Source organism: Suncus etruscus, chromosome 5, assembly GCF_024139225.1.
Source record: "Suncus etruscus isolate mSunEtr1 chromosome 5, mSunEtr1.pri.cur, whole genome shotgun sequence".
Taxonomy (NCBI): Eukaryota; Metazoa; Chordata; class Mammalia; order Eulipotyphla; family Soricidae; genus Suncus; species Suncus etruscus.
The window spans coordinates 2292609-2310979 of NC_064852.1; the positions used below are offsets into that span (position 1 = coordinate 2292609).

The window sequence follows — 18371 nt, forward strand, 5'->3', positions numbered from 1 at the left end:
TCTTTCTCTCTCTTTTTGTTAATGAAGTACTACTGTGTCTACCGCTTTATTTCTGTTGAGCACGCAGTCCATGTTCAATGAATCAGTCCCAGTTATCATTGGCTTAGTGATCCCTTCTCTACTCAAACTGCATTGCTCCACTACTGTGGTGAGCTTCCTACCATGGACTGGTCCTCCTGACCTTCATCTCTATTGTCTCGGGATATTCTTACCATACTATTTTTTCTTATATACCATAGATGAGTGAGATTATCTTATATGTATCCTTCTCTTTCTTACTCATTTTACTCAGCATAATACTCTCCATATCCATTCACATATAAATGTTCTGTCCTTTCTTAACATCACCAATAAACCTAAGGCCCCTTGACCCCAACCCTCATAATTTCATATTGGTCTTCCTCCTGCTCTTTCACTTAATTTCTTTCCTTCTCCTTACAAGAAATTTTCTTTTTTATTTTCCTTTTAAAGGGAATTGAGAAGAATATATTCTAGAAATAAGAAAACGAAAGAAAAAAAAGAATAAAGAATAAAAAAAATAGAAACAAAAAAAGAGAAGAATATATTTTGTTTAAGATATTTTTGAAAGAAGAAAGATTAATTATTTTTATTGTCAAAGATCCTATCTCCAAAGGAGGAAATGATTAAATAAAAGTACTAGATTAAAAGGATAAGTGAAATGTTACTAGTACATAGATCTAGATTAGCCTATGATGGAGATAGACACTACTGGTTATTTATATAATGAAGATGTCCTGGTGAGTATAGGGTTGATGGATAGTTTATCCAACTTTACCAGAAAGTAGTGTTGATTTCTATGTTTTAACAGGTTGCTTTAACTTAAATGATAATATTATAAATGACAATTCTCTGTTTTTATCTCTAGTATTGCCACATTTTTCTGTATCGATAGAACCAGAAAATAATTTCATTGGCTATAAAGATTTTAATGATTTTGAAATTACTATAAAAGCAAGGTAAGAAATTATTTTTCAGAGTATTCAGCTAACTTGAGTGCCAACTCTGGTTGAGGATCATTGTGATTTTTTCTCGTATGATTAAAAACTATAATTAACATCACATAGTGAACATTTGAGGTCTGGGGATCCAATACATATTATTGCTGAAATCCGTCATTTATTGGCAAAATTTCATGATTTGGGAAATTAACTCTAATTTTAGCTAGTTCTCATTTTAGCTTTGTGGCTACTCAACCAGCAACAAAAATCCTAACAATTTAAGTACAATGTGAGTGTTTAGGAGTAAATACGATTTAGGAGATTGGAACTGAGATGGAAACCTTTGCTTTTTGTATTTGAAAATAGGGATATTCCCAGGCCTGGGGCCCCCAGGACACTTCAACAATACTCAACTTTCTTGGTGTCTGTCAACTGAGCCTGAGGTTCCTGGGGAGCCTCCAGGGCTATACTAGAAGTTTGGGGACAGACAGAACAGGAAGTTTCAGAATAGAACTCTGGTCTTCAAGCATGCAAGGCATGGACAGCACCCCTTTGAGATTTCTCAATAGACCTTCTTATCATTTGTTTTTGGTTTGATTTTGGTTTTTGTTTGTTATTTTTTAATAATCTACTTATTTAAGCACCATGATTACAAACATGTTTGTAGTTGGGTTTCAGTCATAAGAAAGAACACCCCCCCCCCTTTCGCCAGTGCAACATTCCCACCACCATTTAGGATGAGCTTCTCAAGCCATTCTTCGTGATATTTGGCTCTACAGTTCAGTGTTCAGAACAGGGATGTGGTGTGAGCCCATGAGGATTAAAATGGTTTTTCAGGGACCCCTGTGGTGTTGGGATAAGAATTCAGGACCTGCTGCATGCTACCTCCCTATTTATATCCTTAGCCCTCTTCTTATCATTTTTAGTGGTTTGATCTGCCATTGATTTGATCTGCTGCATAACTACAAAAATTAGTGCCTTAGGACTGGAATGGTATCACAGCCAGTAGGGTATTTGCCTGATATGCAGCCAATCCAGGTTTTGATCCCCTGCATTCCATATGGTCCCCTGCGCTTGCTAAAAAGTAACTTGTGAGTGCAAAATCAAGAGTAACCCCTGAACTTTGCTAGATGAGGCTCCAAGAAACCAGAATTAAACAAAACCTCAATTCCTTAGGACTGGAGAGATAGAATACCATGTAAGGTACTTGCCTTGCATATGACCCAACTTTTTTTCCTCAGCATGGCATATGGTCAGTCCTGTAAACACTACCAGAAGTAATTTCTGAGAAGACAGCCATAAATAAGCCCTGACCAGAGTCAAATGTTATCCAAAGACCAAAATTTAAGAAAAGGATTAATACCTTAATACCCAACTATTCATGAAGCATTGAATAGTTGTCTTGATAAGGACCAGGCTGATGTGAGGTGGACTCATCCATGTGCCTGCAGTCAGTTTGCAAACCAGTTGGAACTGGCTGGTCTAAGGAGGTCTTACTCACATATCTGGAAGTTGACTGAGAGTTCAGAAAGTTGTGAGGTTTACCGGACCATGCATGTCTCTCATCGTTCAGTAGGCTATACTGCAGTCACAACAGTGCTCAAAGAAAGAAAGAAAGCAGAAGCATAAAAGTCTTCTTGAGAACTTGGCCTGGGCCAGGCTCCAAAGAAGCACACCGTTAATTCCACCACATTCTTTTGTACAAAGCAACTTCCCAGATCTGTCCACAGAAAATACATTCTCTTTCAAGTTTCTGCCAAGGTGAAGAATTGGATTAAGTTTTGCAAGGAATTACCATCAAAGTTGAGGTTGTTGAAAATGATAATATAATGTAGCAATTAATAATAGTATCAGTTATAGAACTATATTGCCAAGCATTTGTTAAAGTACTTGCTATATATTTATTAACTCAATAAATCTTCATGAAAACAGCATGAAGTAGGTACTGTGCTCATATTACAAATGGTAAAAAGTGTTGATAAATTTTTTGAAGACCGTACTGTTGGCAAATTGCATTTTTTGTCTGATTCTAGAGTCTATGCCCCAAAATGTGTACCACACTAACTATATTGTTAGCACTTATTCCTAAAATAGTGTCAGTCTAAGCTAACTCAAAAGGCTTATTGAGAATTCTTTTAATAGACACTCTATTTGTTCAAGCTATGAATAAGCAATGTTAGCTTTTGCTAGAGTATTATTTGCTCTGCAGATAGATCCCTTTTAGTCTTCTTTTCAATCAAAATTAGAAAGGAATTACACAATTAGAATTTTAAAAGAAATTCATGGAATAGAACCATAACTTTGGCATTTAACTTCCAAAAATGAAAAAGAAATTAAGGAGTAATTCTCCACTGTTAATAAAATCATGCAAGAAGTGATTTCCTGTAAGAGAGGGCCCACACCTGAGATTTGGGGTCTCAAACTAAGGTTTTTCATATTTCATACCAGAATGTGGTAATGAAAATTATATTTGGGATTTATTATAATAATAACTTCATATAACTTTATAATAACTCCATGAGATTAAATGCAATCATGGATAGAAAAGAGCTTAAAGCTTATCAAGTCCTCTATGTCATTTGAGATCATGTTCCCTTTGATTTGAATTTGGATTTTGTAACCATGTTAGCAACACAGCTTTGTGGTATTATTGTTTGGCAGATACTTTTACAATAAAGTAGTCACGGAAGCTGATGTTTATGTCTCTTTTGGAATCAAAGAAGACTTAAAAGATGATCAAAAAGAAATTATGCAAAAGGCATTTCGAAGCACAATGGTAAGATATTACTTGACAAGAATGATAAAAATGGAACATTACTTAAAATGAAGAACTTTGAGCTTTCACTCTGTATTGACCCCAAAACCAAATCTTTAACTCCATCAGCTTAGGGGAAAAGTCCACTTTCATTAGTGTCAAATCTAGTCAGATTGACAATTTCCACATCCATCCATCAGTGGTTAGTCACAACATGAGACAAATATAGATACAAATTCATGAGGACTATCAGAGCTTGGGGAAAGGGTCACCTGAGCAACCATCCGTGGACTCACAAATTGGCCATTTATGCAGTACAATATCACTCCCCATCATCTAGGTTTGAATTGGCAGCATCATTAGGAACAATTAGTAAGAATATCAAAATTCAAGGGTGCATTAAGAGCAGAAACTGGAATATTGCACATAGCCAGTCAGCTGGCATTTTTAAAATATAAAGACTTGACATTTTCCTATTCTATCTTTACCTATGTTGCCCTCTGCATCTAAGACTCTCAATTGTTTGATTCTATTCTTTTCGGGTCCATTGTTTGCCACATTATATTCTTCTGTTTTATTTTATTGAAACCACTGTGATTTACAAAGTCCTTCATAGTTGGATTTCAGACATAAAATAAATTAGGGCCAATCCCACCACCACCAATGTCAATCTCCCTCCACTGTATTTCTAGAGTGTATCCCATACCACCACCCTTTACCCCCCCCCCCAAGTTTGCCAATATATCAGGGTCATTTACAGTTTAGATCATTAGACATTGCGTCTTTTGGTTCCATTGTTGTTTAATTTGGCTTGGAGTTTTAGTTATGTCCTTTTATTTTCATCTCCACCAATGGATCTAAGACTGCTTGGCCCTTGGCCCCCATCTTTTCATAATTGTATCTCACTTTCTTCACTCTGTTCTTTCCTTCCCCTCTCTAGACTCTGGGTCCAAGGATATTTCATTATTTCATGGAGTTATTCTAAATACCACATATAAGTCATATCATTCTGTATTTATCCTTCTTCTTCTGGCTTACTTCATTTAACATACTATCTTTCAGATTCATCCATATTTGAGCATTCCTTTCAGCTATGTAGTATTCCATTGTATACATGTACCACATTTTCATAATTCATTCATCCATTGTTGGACATCTAGGTTTATTCCAAGTCATAGCTATTGTACTGAGTGTTGTAATGAATAGCAGTGTGCCTACATCCCTTTGGATGAATGTTTTTCTGTCCTGGTAATAGAAGCCAAAAAGTGATTTCTGGGTTGTGTGGCAGCTTAATTTTGGGTTCACTGAGAACTGGCTGGACCAGACAGAATTCCCACCAGCCATGGATGAGAGTTCCTTTCTCACCACATCCCTACCAAAAGAGCTTGCTCCCAGTAGTTTTGATATGTGACATCCTCATTGTTGTAAGATGATATCTCACTGTTGTTTTGATTGGAATTCCCTATTGATAAGTGATGATGAGCTTTTTTTTTCATGTGCTTGTTGGCCATCTGTTGATCTTCCTCAGAAAAGTATCTGTTCATTTCCTCTCCCCATTTTTGATGGGGTTTTTAGGTTTTGCCACATTGAATTCTAAAAAATCTATACTGCTTTGCCCTGAGGAGTATTTCAACAGTGGGGTTATTGTTAAGGTTTTTCTACACTTTAGCATCTTCCTCTCTGACCTTCTCTCTCCTTCCCTTTGCATTCCTTACCTCACTTCTTCAAACTCATTTTTGTTTCTTGCCTCTTGCTCTGTGGGATGCTGTGCCCCACTGAACACTGAGAACATCCTTTCCTTTGTCCCTTCCTGTTTTATCTTTGCCTCTCCTTTTCTTTCCGCAAGTCTTCACATTCCAACCTTTTTCCAGGACAACCCTCCTCTAAAAGTCCCTTATACTCCTGAATGTCTCCTAACTTTTGTAAAAGAGATGATATTTCCCTGCCTGGTATTCCCTGACATATCTCACACCTGATTGACTTTTTTCAACCAAAGGCAACTTTTCTCCCTTTTGGGAACATCTGACCACTTCCAGAGGTATTTGTGGTTGTTATCATTGGGGATAATGGATCTACTGGTACCAAATGGGTAAAGTCCAGGGCTACTGTTAAACCCCTCCAAGTGTACAGAAGAAACCTCCATCTAATTTCAAGGGTGCTAAGGCTGAGAATAGCCTCTCTATTAGTAACGATTTTTGTACTTATCCATCATTCTCTACACTAAACTGCTTGCAAACTGAAAAGCAGTTCCCATTATTTGCTGAGAGTAACCGTGTTTTCTGGCAAAACTCAACTAGAGGTTTTATAAATATTCATGAGTAAATTAATTCACAGTGAATTCTTTGGAAAGATTTTTATATGCAATTAAGAGCTAATAGTTTTTTTTATTTTTATATGAATTACAAGTCTTTCACGGTTGTATTTAAGGTACATAGTGACAGTGAATTAGGGCCATTCCTACCACCAGTGTTGACCTCCTTCCACCATAGTTCGCAGCATGTCTCCCTTACCTCCACCCTTAGCCCCCTGGATGGCTAGTGTAACAGGTCCCTTTTGTGTATACTGTATTTTCCGGCGTATAAAACAATTTTGAAATTAAAAAAATCAACCGAAAATCAGGGGTCGTCTTATACACCAAGTATATCGTGAAAAATGTTTCAATATGCCGCTAAATAAAAATTGTCTGAATATTGCCACAAAACGAATTTTCCAACTCGATCCTGCACCAATCATTGCAAGGCTGCTTGGACATCCTCTCTAACTCAGCCAATCAAAGCAGGCTTTTGATGCATGCAAATTAGACAATGTTCTGTACTGAATCTACACTGTCAAAAGCCTGCTCAGATCGGCCAGAGTCAGAGAGGAAGTCTATGACAGTAGAACCTTTGAACCTTTGCTTGTTGTGATTGGCTCACTGTGGTACATACAGTTGCAGCACAGGAACGTTCTGTCTTATACAGCAAATATAGGCCTAAACCTATGTTTTAACTGTAAAATTAGGGGGTCGTCTTATACGCCCGGTCGTCATATATGCTGGAAAATACGGTAGCTTGTTGTAGTTTGGGTCTCTTGATTCTATTGTTGTTAACTTTGGGTTGGGTGTTTAAGGCTGATCATATTTTATTTCTACTCAATGAAGAGCTAGTGGTTCTTATAGCTCAGATTAGGTCCTGGTCTAACTCTTAGTTAAAGACAAAGACAAACTGAGAGACTGACAGGTTGTTGTTGATGGTCCAGGAGTTGGAAGAAGCAATTTGGGGGACCCTCCAAAAAAGTCCAATTGAAGCACTGTTGTTTAAGACTTCTTTTCTTAAAAGGATGATACCACTTTGGGTACTACCACCCTGAAAAATCTTAATAAAAAAAAAAGACTCCTCTGTCTTTGATGCCAAACAAATTCGTAAGAAATTAACATTCATGGCTGAATTTTCAGCTGGGTCATGCACTCTGTTTAGCTTTCAACTTAGAGGCTAAGCGTAGCAGATTTTGTTCATTTATTTTTAGAAGTTCTTTCCTGAAATAACTTTTGTCTTTCCTTTTTTAAAAAGTTGATAAATGGAATTGCTCACATCAGGTTTGACTCGGAAAAAGCTATTGAGGAACTGCACTATAACAGTCTGGAAGATTTAGACAACAAATACCTTTATATTGGCGTGACAGTCATAGAGTCTACAGGTACATTTCTTTTTTTATTTAGTGGAGGGAAGGGGGATAGTGAGGAGAAGCACACTGAGCAATGTTCAGAGTTTACTCCTGGCTCTGTGCCCAGGAATCGCTGCTAGCAAGACTTGGGAACCGTAGGTGGTATCATGTACTCAATTTGGTCAGCGATGTGCGGGTAACAGGCCTACTTGCTGTTCTAATTATCCAGCCCCAAGTTTCTTTTGTTAAAACTTTCTCTTGGATAATAATTAGATAGTACAAGAACAGTATAAGCATTGTTTCATATTTCCTCTTCTGACTCAGTTTCTATCTTTATATTACTAGATGCTAGAATTAGAGGCTACTTTTGCCTCTCTTGAGTTATTGAGTCCCTGTGGTCTCGACCTTAAAAATGGAGTCACAACAGCCAAGTTATAATCTTGAGTGACTTATCAAGCTCTCTGTCTTGGACACTAGTGCCTAATTGTTCTTACCTAGCTAAAGCCTATATCATAAAGCCTATATGTGAAAAAAAACATTTATAAATATAATATAAATAACAGATATGTCTATTATTATTTTATAGCTTCTTATCTAAACAGTGATGGATTTGAATTAAATTCCTCTTAAACTACTTTTTTTAACTACGATACACAGAAATTCTATGTTTCTAAAGTGAATACCATAATTGTGTAGAGTTGAGATAAGAGCAAAAAGTCAGTATCTGGAGAACACTTACATTATTAACTTCTCTCCATTTCCTTCCCTGATCATCATTCTTTCCTTTCTCTCTCTCTCTCTTTCTCTCTCTCTCCCCTTCTCTCCTCCTTCCCCTTTGTCCAACTACTTTTTCCTCTTATCTTTAAGTCTAGCTACTTTTTCTTAATTTCCTTTCAAAAAAAAGGTGACTATAGCTCTCAATTCTACAATAGTTTAGAACAGCTATTACTTATCACACGATTTATCAAATTGTCTTCCTTTTGGTATGTTATGATCATAGTATTCTTTATATTCTTGAGTTTAAACCCTCAACTAACCTGAACAAATTACATAAAGTTGAACCATCCAGTTCAATTTTGGCAAAATTGAAGCTAGACAAGATGTTCTCTAAATTCTCTTAAACCTCTTTAAATTTATTCTTTTAAGTAACAAAATGAAGATTGAGGTAAGTTGCTAGCTATGCATGTACCAAATTCCCAATGGATATTGAAGAAGGATGGGGACTTTCTACTCCATGCCTTACTATTTCTCTTGACATTGTTTTAAGTTCTTTTCTTCTTGATGTTATAATTTTCCTCAACTTATTCCAAATAAATTCAGTTTAAGTCATAATTCAGTGTTATTTGGAGTACTGCTAAACATGCAGGCATGCAAATATGAATGATATATGATCACAACACCCAAAATGTCTGAGAAACTAACCTCAGGTATAGTTTTATAAACTATAAGATTTATAAAAAAAATTTTACAAACTATAAGATTTATAAACTAAGAACCTTGTTCAAGAAAGAATTCCATGTGTGTTCTGAGAAAATACGATTACTGACTTTCAGAGGTCACTACCAAAATATGTGTCCTAAAGATAATCAAAGTTAAAGGTTAAGTAGGGTTTTGAGAAAGAGATAGCACACTGGGTGAAGTGGGATACCCTCACAGTATGGCAAACACTTATATGATGACTTATTGCTGAGGATTACAGATTATTTGATTGACTATAGGATATCTGCAGGGACATTAAGGTAATACTTGTAAGGATCTTGAGGAAATTAAATATTTGTGTATTAAATTTAATAGTCTGGCTTACATGTTATCTGAAGGATAACATTATTGCTCCTTATGAGATGGATCTTCATGGTTCTTTCTGCCCAAGCACTTTTTCTTCCTGGCCATTTTCCCCCACATTCTTGTGATATAATGGTAAACTCGTTTTAAAGTCCAGTTTCTGGTTTACCCTTTCCTTCTCTTCTTCATCCCTTTTTTTAGGTTCAGCTGACTATCAGGCCACTAATGAAAATCTCTCTCTTGCTTCACACTTCAGTCTATATTTACCTATAAGCTTTGTATCTAAGACTTTGGCTACTCCTGAAGTCTGAACTCTTCTCTGCACCACCCCTCTGCACCACGATCCAGATCCTGGTTACTAGTGATGAATGAGCACAGGAACAGAGTGACGAATAAGTGAGAGATGAAGATGGATAAACATAGATGAGCAAAAACTCAAACAGAACATCATATGCCTAAAACAAAGGTCATTCAACCTCTTTGTTTATTTAGGTGGACTTTCTGAAGAAGCAGAAATCCCTGGCATCCAATATGTTCTCTCTCCCTACAAACTGGATTTGGTTGCCACTCCTCTTTTCTTGAAGCCTGGGATTCCATATTCTGTCAAGGTATATGGGGTAGGGGATGGGGAGAGAAGGGGAACTTCAGGATCTGATTTTACTCTTCCTGTGGATGTCGACAGGCCTGGGAAGATGCAACCCAACTTTAATGCTGAGGGCAATGTCAGGATTTCTTTTTTTGCTTTGTTTTGTTTTGTTTTGTTTTGTTTTGGGGTTACAACTGGCAGTGCTCAGGAGTTATTCCTGGCTCTATGCTCAGAAATCACCCCTGGCAGGCTCAGGGGACCCTATGGGATGCCGGGATTCGAACCACTGTACTTCTGCATCTAAGGCAAATGCCCTACTGCTGTGCTATCTGTCCGGCCGCAATGTCAGGATTTCTTAAAATAACCTGTTTAATTTTTACATTATCTATAATTATATAAATAGATGAGCACTGCATTAAACTATCTATAAATAAAATCTCCTTAATTCCATCATTCCCAAACACTTAAGATTTAATGTACTTGGTGGCATATGCTTAACAAGCATATACATGAACATGTCATTTTTGTGAAACAAATACCTTCACTTGCCATATTTTTTGCTGCCTGTGGATCTTAGAATATGTATTGCTGTGTTTATTATTCCAATTTCTACATTCAGAGAAATTGCTCTGATTCTTTCCTCCAACTCTCATTCCTTCCTCTTTAATGTTTATTTTCTGTTAGCCACTTTTCATAGTTTGGAACAAATTATTCATAGTATGGAAAAAATATTTGTCACATATTAAGCCCATATCTGAGAATATTAAAAATTATTTATCTTGGGGCCAGATAGATAGCATGGAGGTAGGGCGTTGGCCTTACATGCAGAAGGACCGTGGTTCGAATCCCGGCATACCATATGGTTCCCTGAGCCTACCAGGAGTAATTTCTGAGTTCAGAGCCAGTAGTAACCCCTGAGTTTTGGGTGTGACCCCAAAAACAAAAAAAATTATTTATCTTTCTTTTTCTTTCTTGAAAACACAACTGGCAATGCTGAAGCTACTTCTTGTTTAGTGCATGAAGGTTGTTCCTGGTATTGCTAAGGGGACCACATTTGCCAGGGATTCAACCTGTTGTTCCAGCATCCAAAGCTGGAACAGTACTTCAAACTATCTATTCTGTTTGTTTGTTTGCTTGTTTTTGTTTTGGGGCCACACCCGTTGATACTCAAGGGTTACTCAGAAATCGCTCCTGGCTTGGGGGGACCATATGGGATGCCGGGGGATCAAACCACAGTCCGTCCTAGGCTAGCACTTACAAGACAGATGCTTTACCTCTAGCGCCACCATTCTGACCCCCAAAGTATCTATTCTTTGATCCATTTTCTTTTTCTTGTACATTCATTTTTTTTTTTCTGATCCAAAAGAAATCACCCTTAAGTGATTGTCTTAGTTTCTTCTTTCTCCACATCTACCTCAAATGAAGAATTAAGATGTTAGGTAGCAGAGGGACCTATCACACCTACTTGGCAAACATAATAAAATGATATTTATTTCTGCATTTGCTTTTTGTACAGGAATATCCACTCAAAATTATTTTCTTAGAAAGTATTACATAAAGATATATTTTTATTTTATCCTTGGGTGGGAAGGGAAGCATTGCAAACTTGCTAACACTTTCAAAGAAATGATGAGTTGTTGAAATGGATTTGGATTGTTCTGACCAACAGGTGCAGGTTAAGGATTCATTTGACGAGCTGGTAGGAGGAATCCCAGTGATCCTGAGTGCACAAACGAGTGGTGCAGACCAAGAAATGTTCGACTTGGAGCCAAAGAGGAGTGTAACACAAGCCAGCGATGGAGTAGCTTCATTTGTGATTAATCTCCCATCTGGAGTGACAGTGCTGGAGTTTAGCGTGAGCTGAATTTGCCTACTAAATTTTCTAGGACAGCTTGTACTTTTGACTGTGTGTTTTGGCTCGCATGCCGAATGGGTGTTGCAGACACTATATAAAAGTCCCATTAAGACTTCCACAATCTGGGGGCCGGGCGGTGGCGCTCGAGGTAAGGTGCCTGCCTTACCTGCGCTAGCCTAGGAGACGGACCGCGGTTCGATCCCCCGGCGTCCCATATGGTCCCCCAAGCCAGGAGCGACTTCTGAGCGCATAGCCAGGAGTAACCCCTGAGCGTCACCGGGTGTGGCCCAAAAACCAAAAAAAAAAAAAAAAAAGACTTCCACAATCTACCTGCCAAAAGAATGTACATGTGAGGCAAGCTTCTAATCCTTTGAATGGTTCTTTGATGAAGAGAAGCCCATCCATTTTCTCACTTACGAAATTATTTTCTCTTAGACAAACTCTTCGAACTTAGAAATGGCAAAATAGAAGTCAATGGTAGAAATTTCACTCTACCTACCTTCTCTCACTTTTTCTCTCCTTTCAGTGCCACAGAAGTGTCAACGGGTCTTTTTTGCCCCAGTTGTCTGAAACACTGTGAGTCAGAGCACAGTTAACAGTCTTTCCTCTGAGCAAATAAACCTTGAAAATTATAAGTAGGTTAGCGAATATACATATTAACAACAGCTTTATCCATTCATTTTTATCCACTGAGCATTTGCAGAGAGCTAGGCATTTTACTTCGAGCTTTTTGTGGAATACATTTAATTCCTATATAACCTCTCTATTATCTATTATCATTTTCAGACCACAGAATCACAAAAACAGAGGCATCTTTACAAGCTACTGGGCAAAGATTAAAAGACCATTTTAATAAAAATATATGTATTCATATAAAATAAATATATGTTATATTTTATATTATAATTAGATTCCATTTATATATTAAAGATATAATTTAATTGTATTTTAATATAAGTTTGTGATAATGTAATTATTTTGTTTATATATTATATAAATATATAAAATATATATTATAAATATTACATATATAATACTAAATGATCAAGAAAAACATGATTTTTTTTATTGATTGGCTCCAGTTCTGTGGGCTTATAAACCACTGAGTTAGAGACTATTGTGCTTGCCATTCTTTGACTGATAAAACAGAGCTTTTAAGCTCCTTTGTGATTAGCTAGGAATTTGTAACTAGAGATGCTGGTAAGCAAATCAACATAGTCCCATTTTATGGTTAAAGGTGAATGAAAGATATTCAAAGATGAATGTTGCTGTCATATTTCTGTCCTGCCCTGTTTATGAGCATCAAGAAGCTCTTAAAGGAAATGGACCACAGAGTCTCTATTGTGCTTGTTTGCAACTCCTCTTTAGACTCCTCAAGACTGCTTATCCCCGATCCCCCCCATCCCACCCCAAGAATCCCCACCTTGTCATGAGACTCTAGGTAAGCTCCTAATATTTATGTCAAGAACAGTCTTCTCAGACTTTCCTGTCCTGTATGATCCCAATTATTATCCAGAGTATTTTGGTTAGAATGTCTTGTTTTATTTGGGGGGTGGGTGGCGAGCCATACCCGGCTGTGGTCAAGGATTTCTCCTAGCTCTGTACTCAGGGACCACCCCAAGATGTGCTTAGTAGACCCTAAGGGAAGTAAGGAATTGAACCTGGGCCAGTTGAATGCAAGGCAAGCGTTTTATCCACTGTACTACCTCCCTGGCCACTTGGTAAAGTTTCTTGATACCATTGCTGTAAAAGCAATATTTAGTTTAGGTTATTTTTAACATTTGTTGTACAATTTATAAAGCAAAGAAATAAACTTAAAATATGTTTCTTAAAAGTATTTAATCATATGTTTTTTTCTAAAAAATAATGCCTTTTTCAGGTCAGAACTGATGACCCATACCTTCCAGAAGGAAATCAGGCCAGCAAGGAATACCATGCAATAGCCTACTCATCTCTCAGTCAAAGTTATCTTTATATTGACTGGACTGCCAACTACAAGACCTTGCTCGTGGGAGAAGATCTGAATGTGATTGTGACTCCTAAAAGTCCATACATTGAAAAAATATCTCACTATAATTTCTTGGTAAGTCTAATAAAGATGGCTTTGCAGACATCTGACACATTACAGTTATTTTTATGAATTATTCCAAGAACATACCTGTTTTTAAAAACATGTGCATATGACCACAAATGTAAATAAGATCATTTATTAATAATAATGTCAACACATAAATGTCATTGTAAGTATGTGCTCTTAACTATCATAATTTTTAAATAAAGTGTTTTAAGGTTTGCGATTTTTTTCAAGAGCATGATTTCAGGATTATTCATAGATAGAAAACTTGGGGGTGGGGTTGGAAAGATAGCATAGAGGTAGGGCATTTGCCTTGCAAGCAGAAAGACTGTGGTTCAAATCCCAGCATCCCATATGGTCTCCCGAGCCTGCCACGGGCGATTTCTAAACATAGAGCCAGGAGTAACCCCTAAGCACTGCCGGGTGTGACCCAAAAATAAAAATAAAAAAATAAAAAAACTTGGAGAGTGAGAAAGGAAAAGATTCACCAGTGAACCAACTTGAAGTGAGGATTTTGATTTGATTCCTGATTTGATAGTCCTTTTTCACCAAAGGTTTCTTGATGATTTCACAGGAAGCCTGATAAAAATGTGACATTAATTCTGCTGTAGCTCATGGCCAATGATTACTTCCCTACATCTGTTTCAAATACATATATTTTATTGGCATAAAAGGGAGATCCAAATTCTGTTCTTAATGAGTTGAGTCATATCATAGCTGCTCTGGTTTTTACCAGGCAACTACTTCCCTATTACACCACTCCTGTTAAACAGAGGTATCCAATCAATCTTGCCAGTGAGTACTAGGAAAAATCTATGCTGGAAATAATGAAGGCTTTCTGACAAATGAGCGGGAAATGAAACGAATTATTCCAATGAAGAGGCCAAACAGGTAGTACTGGTTTTCTAACATTTTGGAGGAAGGCATGAAAAAATTAGTATCAGAATTTATGTTGGCAGCTAAAGAATTCAGAGATCTGTTATAATTTATATATTAAGATCAGGCGGATTATTCTTCTTTCTAAGAGCAAATTAAGGGACATTTTGGTTTCAGGTGATCTGTAATTTTTTGACCTTACATTTTCACTTTAAAACTAATCTCTGGGGTCCAGAGTGAGAGCACAGCGAGTAGGGGGTTTGCCTTACACATGGCCAACCCAGATCCGATCCCTGACATTCCATATGGTCCCCCAAGCCTGCCTGGATTTCTGAGTGCTGTGCAGAGCCAGAAATAACCCTGGAGTGTCGGCATGTGGGTTCCCCAAAAAATTAAATTAAAAAATAAAACCTAGGGCCCGGAGAGATAGCACAGCGGCGTTTGCCTTGCAAGCAGCCGATCCAGGACCAAAGGTAGTTGGTTCGAATCCAGGTGTCCCATATGGTCCCCCGTGCCTGCCGGGAGCTATTTCTGAGCAGACAGCCAGGAGTAACCCCTGAGCAACGCCGGGTGTGGCCCAAAAACAAAAACAAAAACAAAAACAAAAAATAAAACCTGAATAAATAAATAAATAAATAAATAAATAAATAAATAAATAAATAAATAAATAAAAAAAACCTGGGGCCAGAGAGATAGCACAGCAGCGTTTGCCTTGCAAGAAGCCAGCCCAGGACCTAAGGTGGTTGGTTCGAATCCCAGCATCCCATATGGTCCCCCATACCTGCCAGGAGCTATTTCTGAGCAGGTGGCCAGGAGTAACCCCTGAGCACAGTTGGGTATGGCCCAAAAACCAAAATAAAATAAATAAATAAATAAAAATAAAACCTAATCTCTGGTTTAAATTTGAATTATCTAGGGGTCAGAGAAATAGTACAGAGGTTAAGGGTCACATTGTATGTAGCCAATCCCTGGCCCTGCATTATAGTTCCCCAATAACTTTTGAGGGTGACCTTTGAGTTCAGAAGCAAACATACTGAGCACCACCAGATATGATTCAAATAAATAAATAAATAAATAAATAAATAAATAAAACAAAACAAAGTTCCTACATAAGATGCACTAAATTTATTCATCTGTCCTTTTAAGCATTAATATAAAGACTCCTGTGATTGTGTAATGTTTTGAGACAGATTGACAGTTTTATTTTAATCTCTAATTTTTTAATCTTTATTTAAACAACTCGATTACACATATAATTGTAGTTGTGTTTCAATCATGTAAAGAACAGCCTCCTTCACCAGCGCAACATTCCCATCACCAATGTCCCAATTCTCCCTCCTCCCCACTCCACCCCCGCCTGTGCTTTAGACAGGCTTTCTACTTCCCTCATTCATTCACATTGTTAGGATAGCTCTCAATGTAATTATTTCTCTAACTGCACTCAGTTAGAGTGAGGATTATTGCAAAAATGTCTTTTATTTTTCTTAAAACCCATAGATGAGGGAAACTATTCTGTGTCTATCATTCTCCCTCTGGCTTATTTCACTCACCATAATAGATTCCATATACATCCATGTATAGGAAAATTTCATGACTTCATCTCTCCTGACAACTGAATAATATTCCATTGTGTATATGTACTAAATTTTTTTTAGCCATTCATCTGTTGAAGGGCATCTTGGTTGTTTGCAGAGTCTGGCTATTGTAAATGGGGCAGCAATGAATATATCTGTGAGGAAGGGATTTTTGTATTGTATTTCTGTGTTCCATGGGTATATCCCTAGGAGTGGTATAGCTGGATCGTATGGGAGCTCCATTTCCAGTTTTTGGAGGAATCTCCATATCGCTTTCCATAAAGGTTGGACTAGATGGCATTCCCACCAGCAGTGCATGAGAGTTCCTTTGTCTTCACATCCCTGCGACCACTGCTTGTTCTCATTCTTTGTGATGTGTGCCAATCTCTGTGGGGTGTGATCTCTAATTTCTGAGTTCTGTGAGTTTTGAACCAAAACTCAGTTTAACTTCTAGCTAATTATTTACCTTCCCTCCCTGCAGCTGTACCAGGAGCACAATATCCCACTCAACTTGTCATTGTAACAAGAAAGTAAACACATGGGTTTCTTGCCACAGACTAGATCCGTCTGAGTTGAGTTCATTTTCCTTTAACAATTGTTTTCTCCAATTCTAAGTCAACCCTATATATAGCAAAGCTATGTTTGTGTCATTATTACTGCCTCTGTTTATTTTCAGATTCTATCCAAGGGAAAAATAGTTCACTTTGGTACAAGGAAGAAACTTCTAGATTCGACTTTTCAACGTGTGAACATTCCAGTCACGCAGGAGATGGTTCCTTCAGCCCGACTCCTCGTCTACTACATTGTCACAGGAGAGCAGAAAGCAGAATTAGTTTCTGACTCTGTCTGGTTAAATATTGAAGAAAAATGTGGTAATCAGCTTCAGGTAGGCCCCAAAACATAAATCACAATGGAATGGTCTTCGAAAGACTGTCTTTGCAGCAACTTGTGAAGCTTTGTCTCAGACAAGTTCTCTTCCCTTTGTCAAATGATCTTTTAGGTTAAAATGTCTCCAAGTGCAGAAACATATTCTCCGGGTCATGCTTTTTCTCTGGATATGGTAACTCAGTCAAATTCCTGGGTGGCTCTATCTGCAGTAGACAGTGCACTCTATGCAGTCCAAAGAGAAACCAAGAAACCCCTGGAAAAAGTTAAGTAACACATGACTGATTACTGCTGTGTGTGTGTTGTTGTTGTTGTTGTTGTTGTTGTTGTTGTTGCTTGGGGTGATGCAGCAAAAATTCTAGGGGGAATACTATGCAGCCATCAGGAAAAATGAAGTCATCAAATGTTCCTATACATGGAGGAACATGGAAACTGTTATGGTGAGTGAAATAAGTCAGGGTTAGAGAGATAGATACAGAATAGTCTCACTCGTCTATGAGATTTAAGAAAAATAAAGAACATTACTGTAATAATGCTCAGAGAAAGTAGAGATGAGGGCCGGAAGGACCGGCTCATGGTATATGAAACTTACCGCAAAGAGTGGTGACTTCCGTTAGAGAAGTAACTACACTGACAATTATCCAGACAATAGTAGTGAGTGAAAGAAGTAGAATGACTTTCTTGAATACAGGCAGGGATGGAGGAGGTTGGGTGGTGGGTGGCATTGGTGGTGGGAAAGTTGCACCAATGAAGGGGGGTGTTCCTTTTATGACTGAAACCCAACTATAAACATGGTTGTAATCATGGTGCTTAAATATATTATTTAATTTAAAAAATAAGGAATTCTAGAGGAAGGGTTATATAAATAATAGGCAGTATTATAGTCTGTTCCAAATAGTGTTCTATAGGAGGGGAAGCCATCACCTTAAGTCCCAAAATATAGGCCATTACTCTTTATGTTCATAATTTCAGAGAAAAACATTTTAGAACATATATGAGACCACAATAACACCTATGCTCAGGCAGCATCAATTGGGAACTGAGGGGAGGCAGTATTATGGCATCTTAGTAGAAATACAAGAGAAGTCTGATTAGGCAGCCTCTTGGGGTTTTATTGGTTTAGTTTTTGTGTTTTTACTCTCTTTAAAATCTGAGGTGCAGGGACCAGAGAGGTAAATTGGATGTCCCTGAATTCTATCCCAGGTACCACATGCCCCCCCATCCCCCCACGACTGCAAGGTTTAACCTTGGTGACACCCAGAATCCCTGAGCCCTGACCCACATGACCCACACATGGGACTGAACTCTGCTTGTAAACCCTCCCTCCAAAAAAATCTATGCTGTAGGATGATTTAAGCAATTATTAAATTTCCTGAAGTTACC

The 18371-nt window shown here is 37.7% G+C and overlaps 2 protein-coding genes across 2 annotated transcripts in view; one reads left to right on the forward strand and one right to left on the reverse strand.

The window, feature by feature from the left end:
- Positions 1–18371, reverse strand: part of LOC126008810 (protein CutA homolog) — a 484819-nt gene that overhangs the window by 271876 nt on the left and 194572 nt on the right. The window lies entirely within an intron of this gene.
- Positions 1–18371, forward strand: part of LOC126008811 (complement C5-like) — a 109772-nt gene that overhangs the window by 17226 nt on the left and 74175 nt on the right. Inside the window, exons 7-14 of the mRNA XM_049773085.1 lie at positions 887–977; positions 3621–3735; positions 7263–7389; positions 9631–9746; positions 11394–11579; positions 13459–13662; positions 16780–16989; positions 17104–17253. Coding sequence (XP_049629042.1) covers positions 887–977; positions 3621–3735; positions 7263–7389; positions 9631–9746; positions 11394–11579; positions 13459–13662; positions 16780–16989; positions 17104–17253 — 1199 coding nt within the window. The remainder of the gene's footprint in view (positions 1–886; positions 978–3620; positions 3736–7262; positions 7390–9630; positions 9747–11393; positions 11580–13458; positions 13663–16779; positions 16990–17103; positions 17254–18371) is intronic.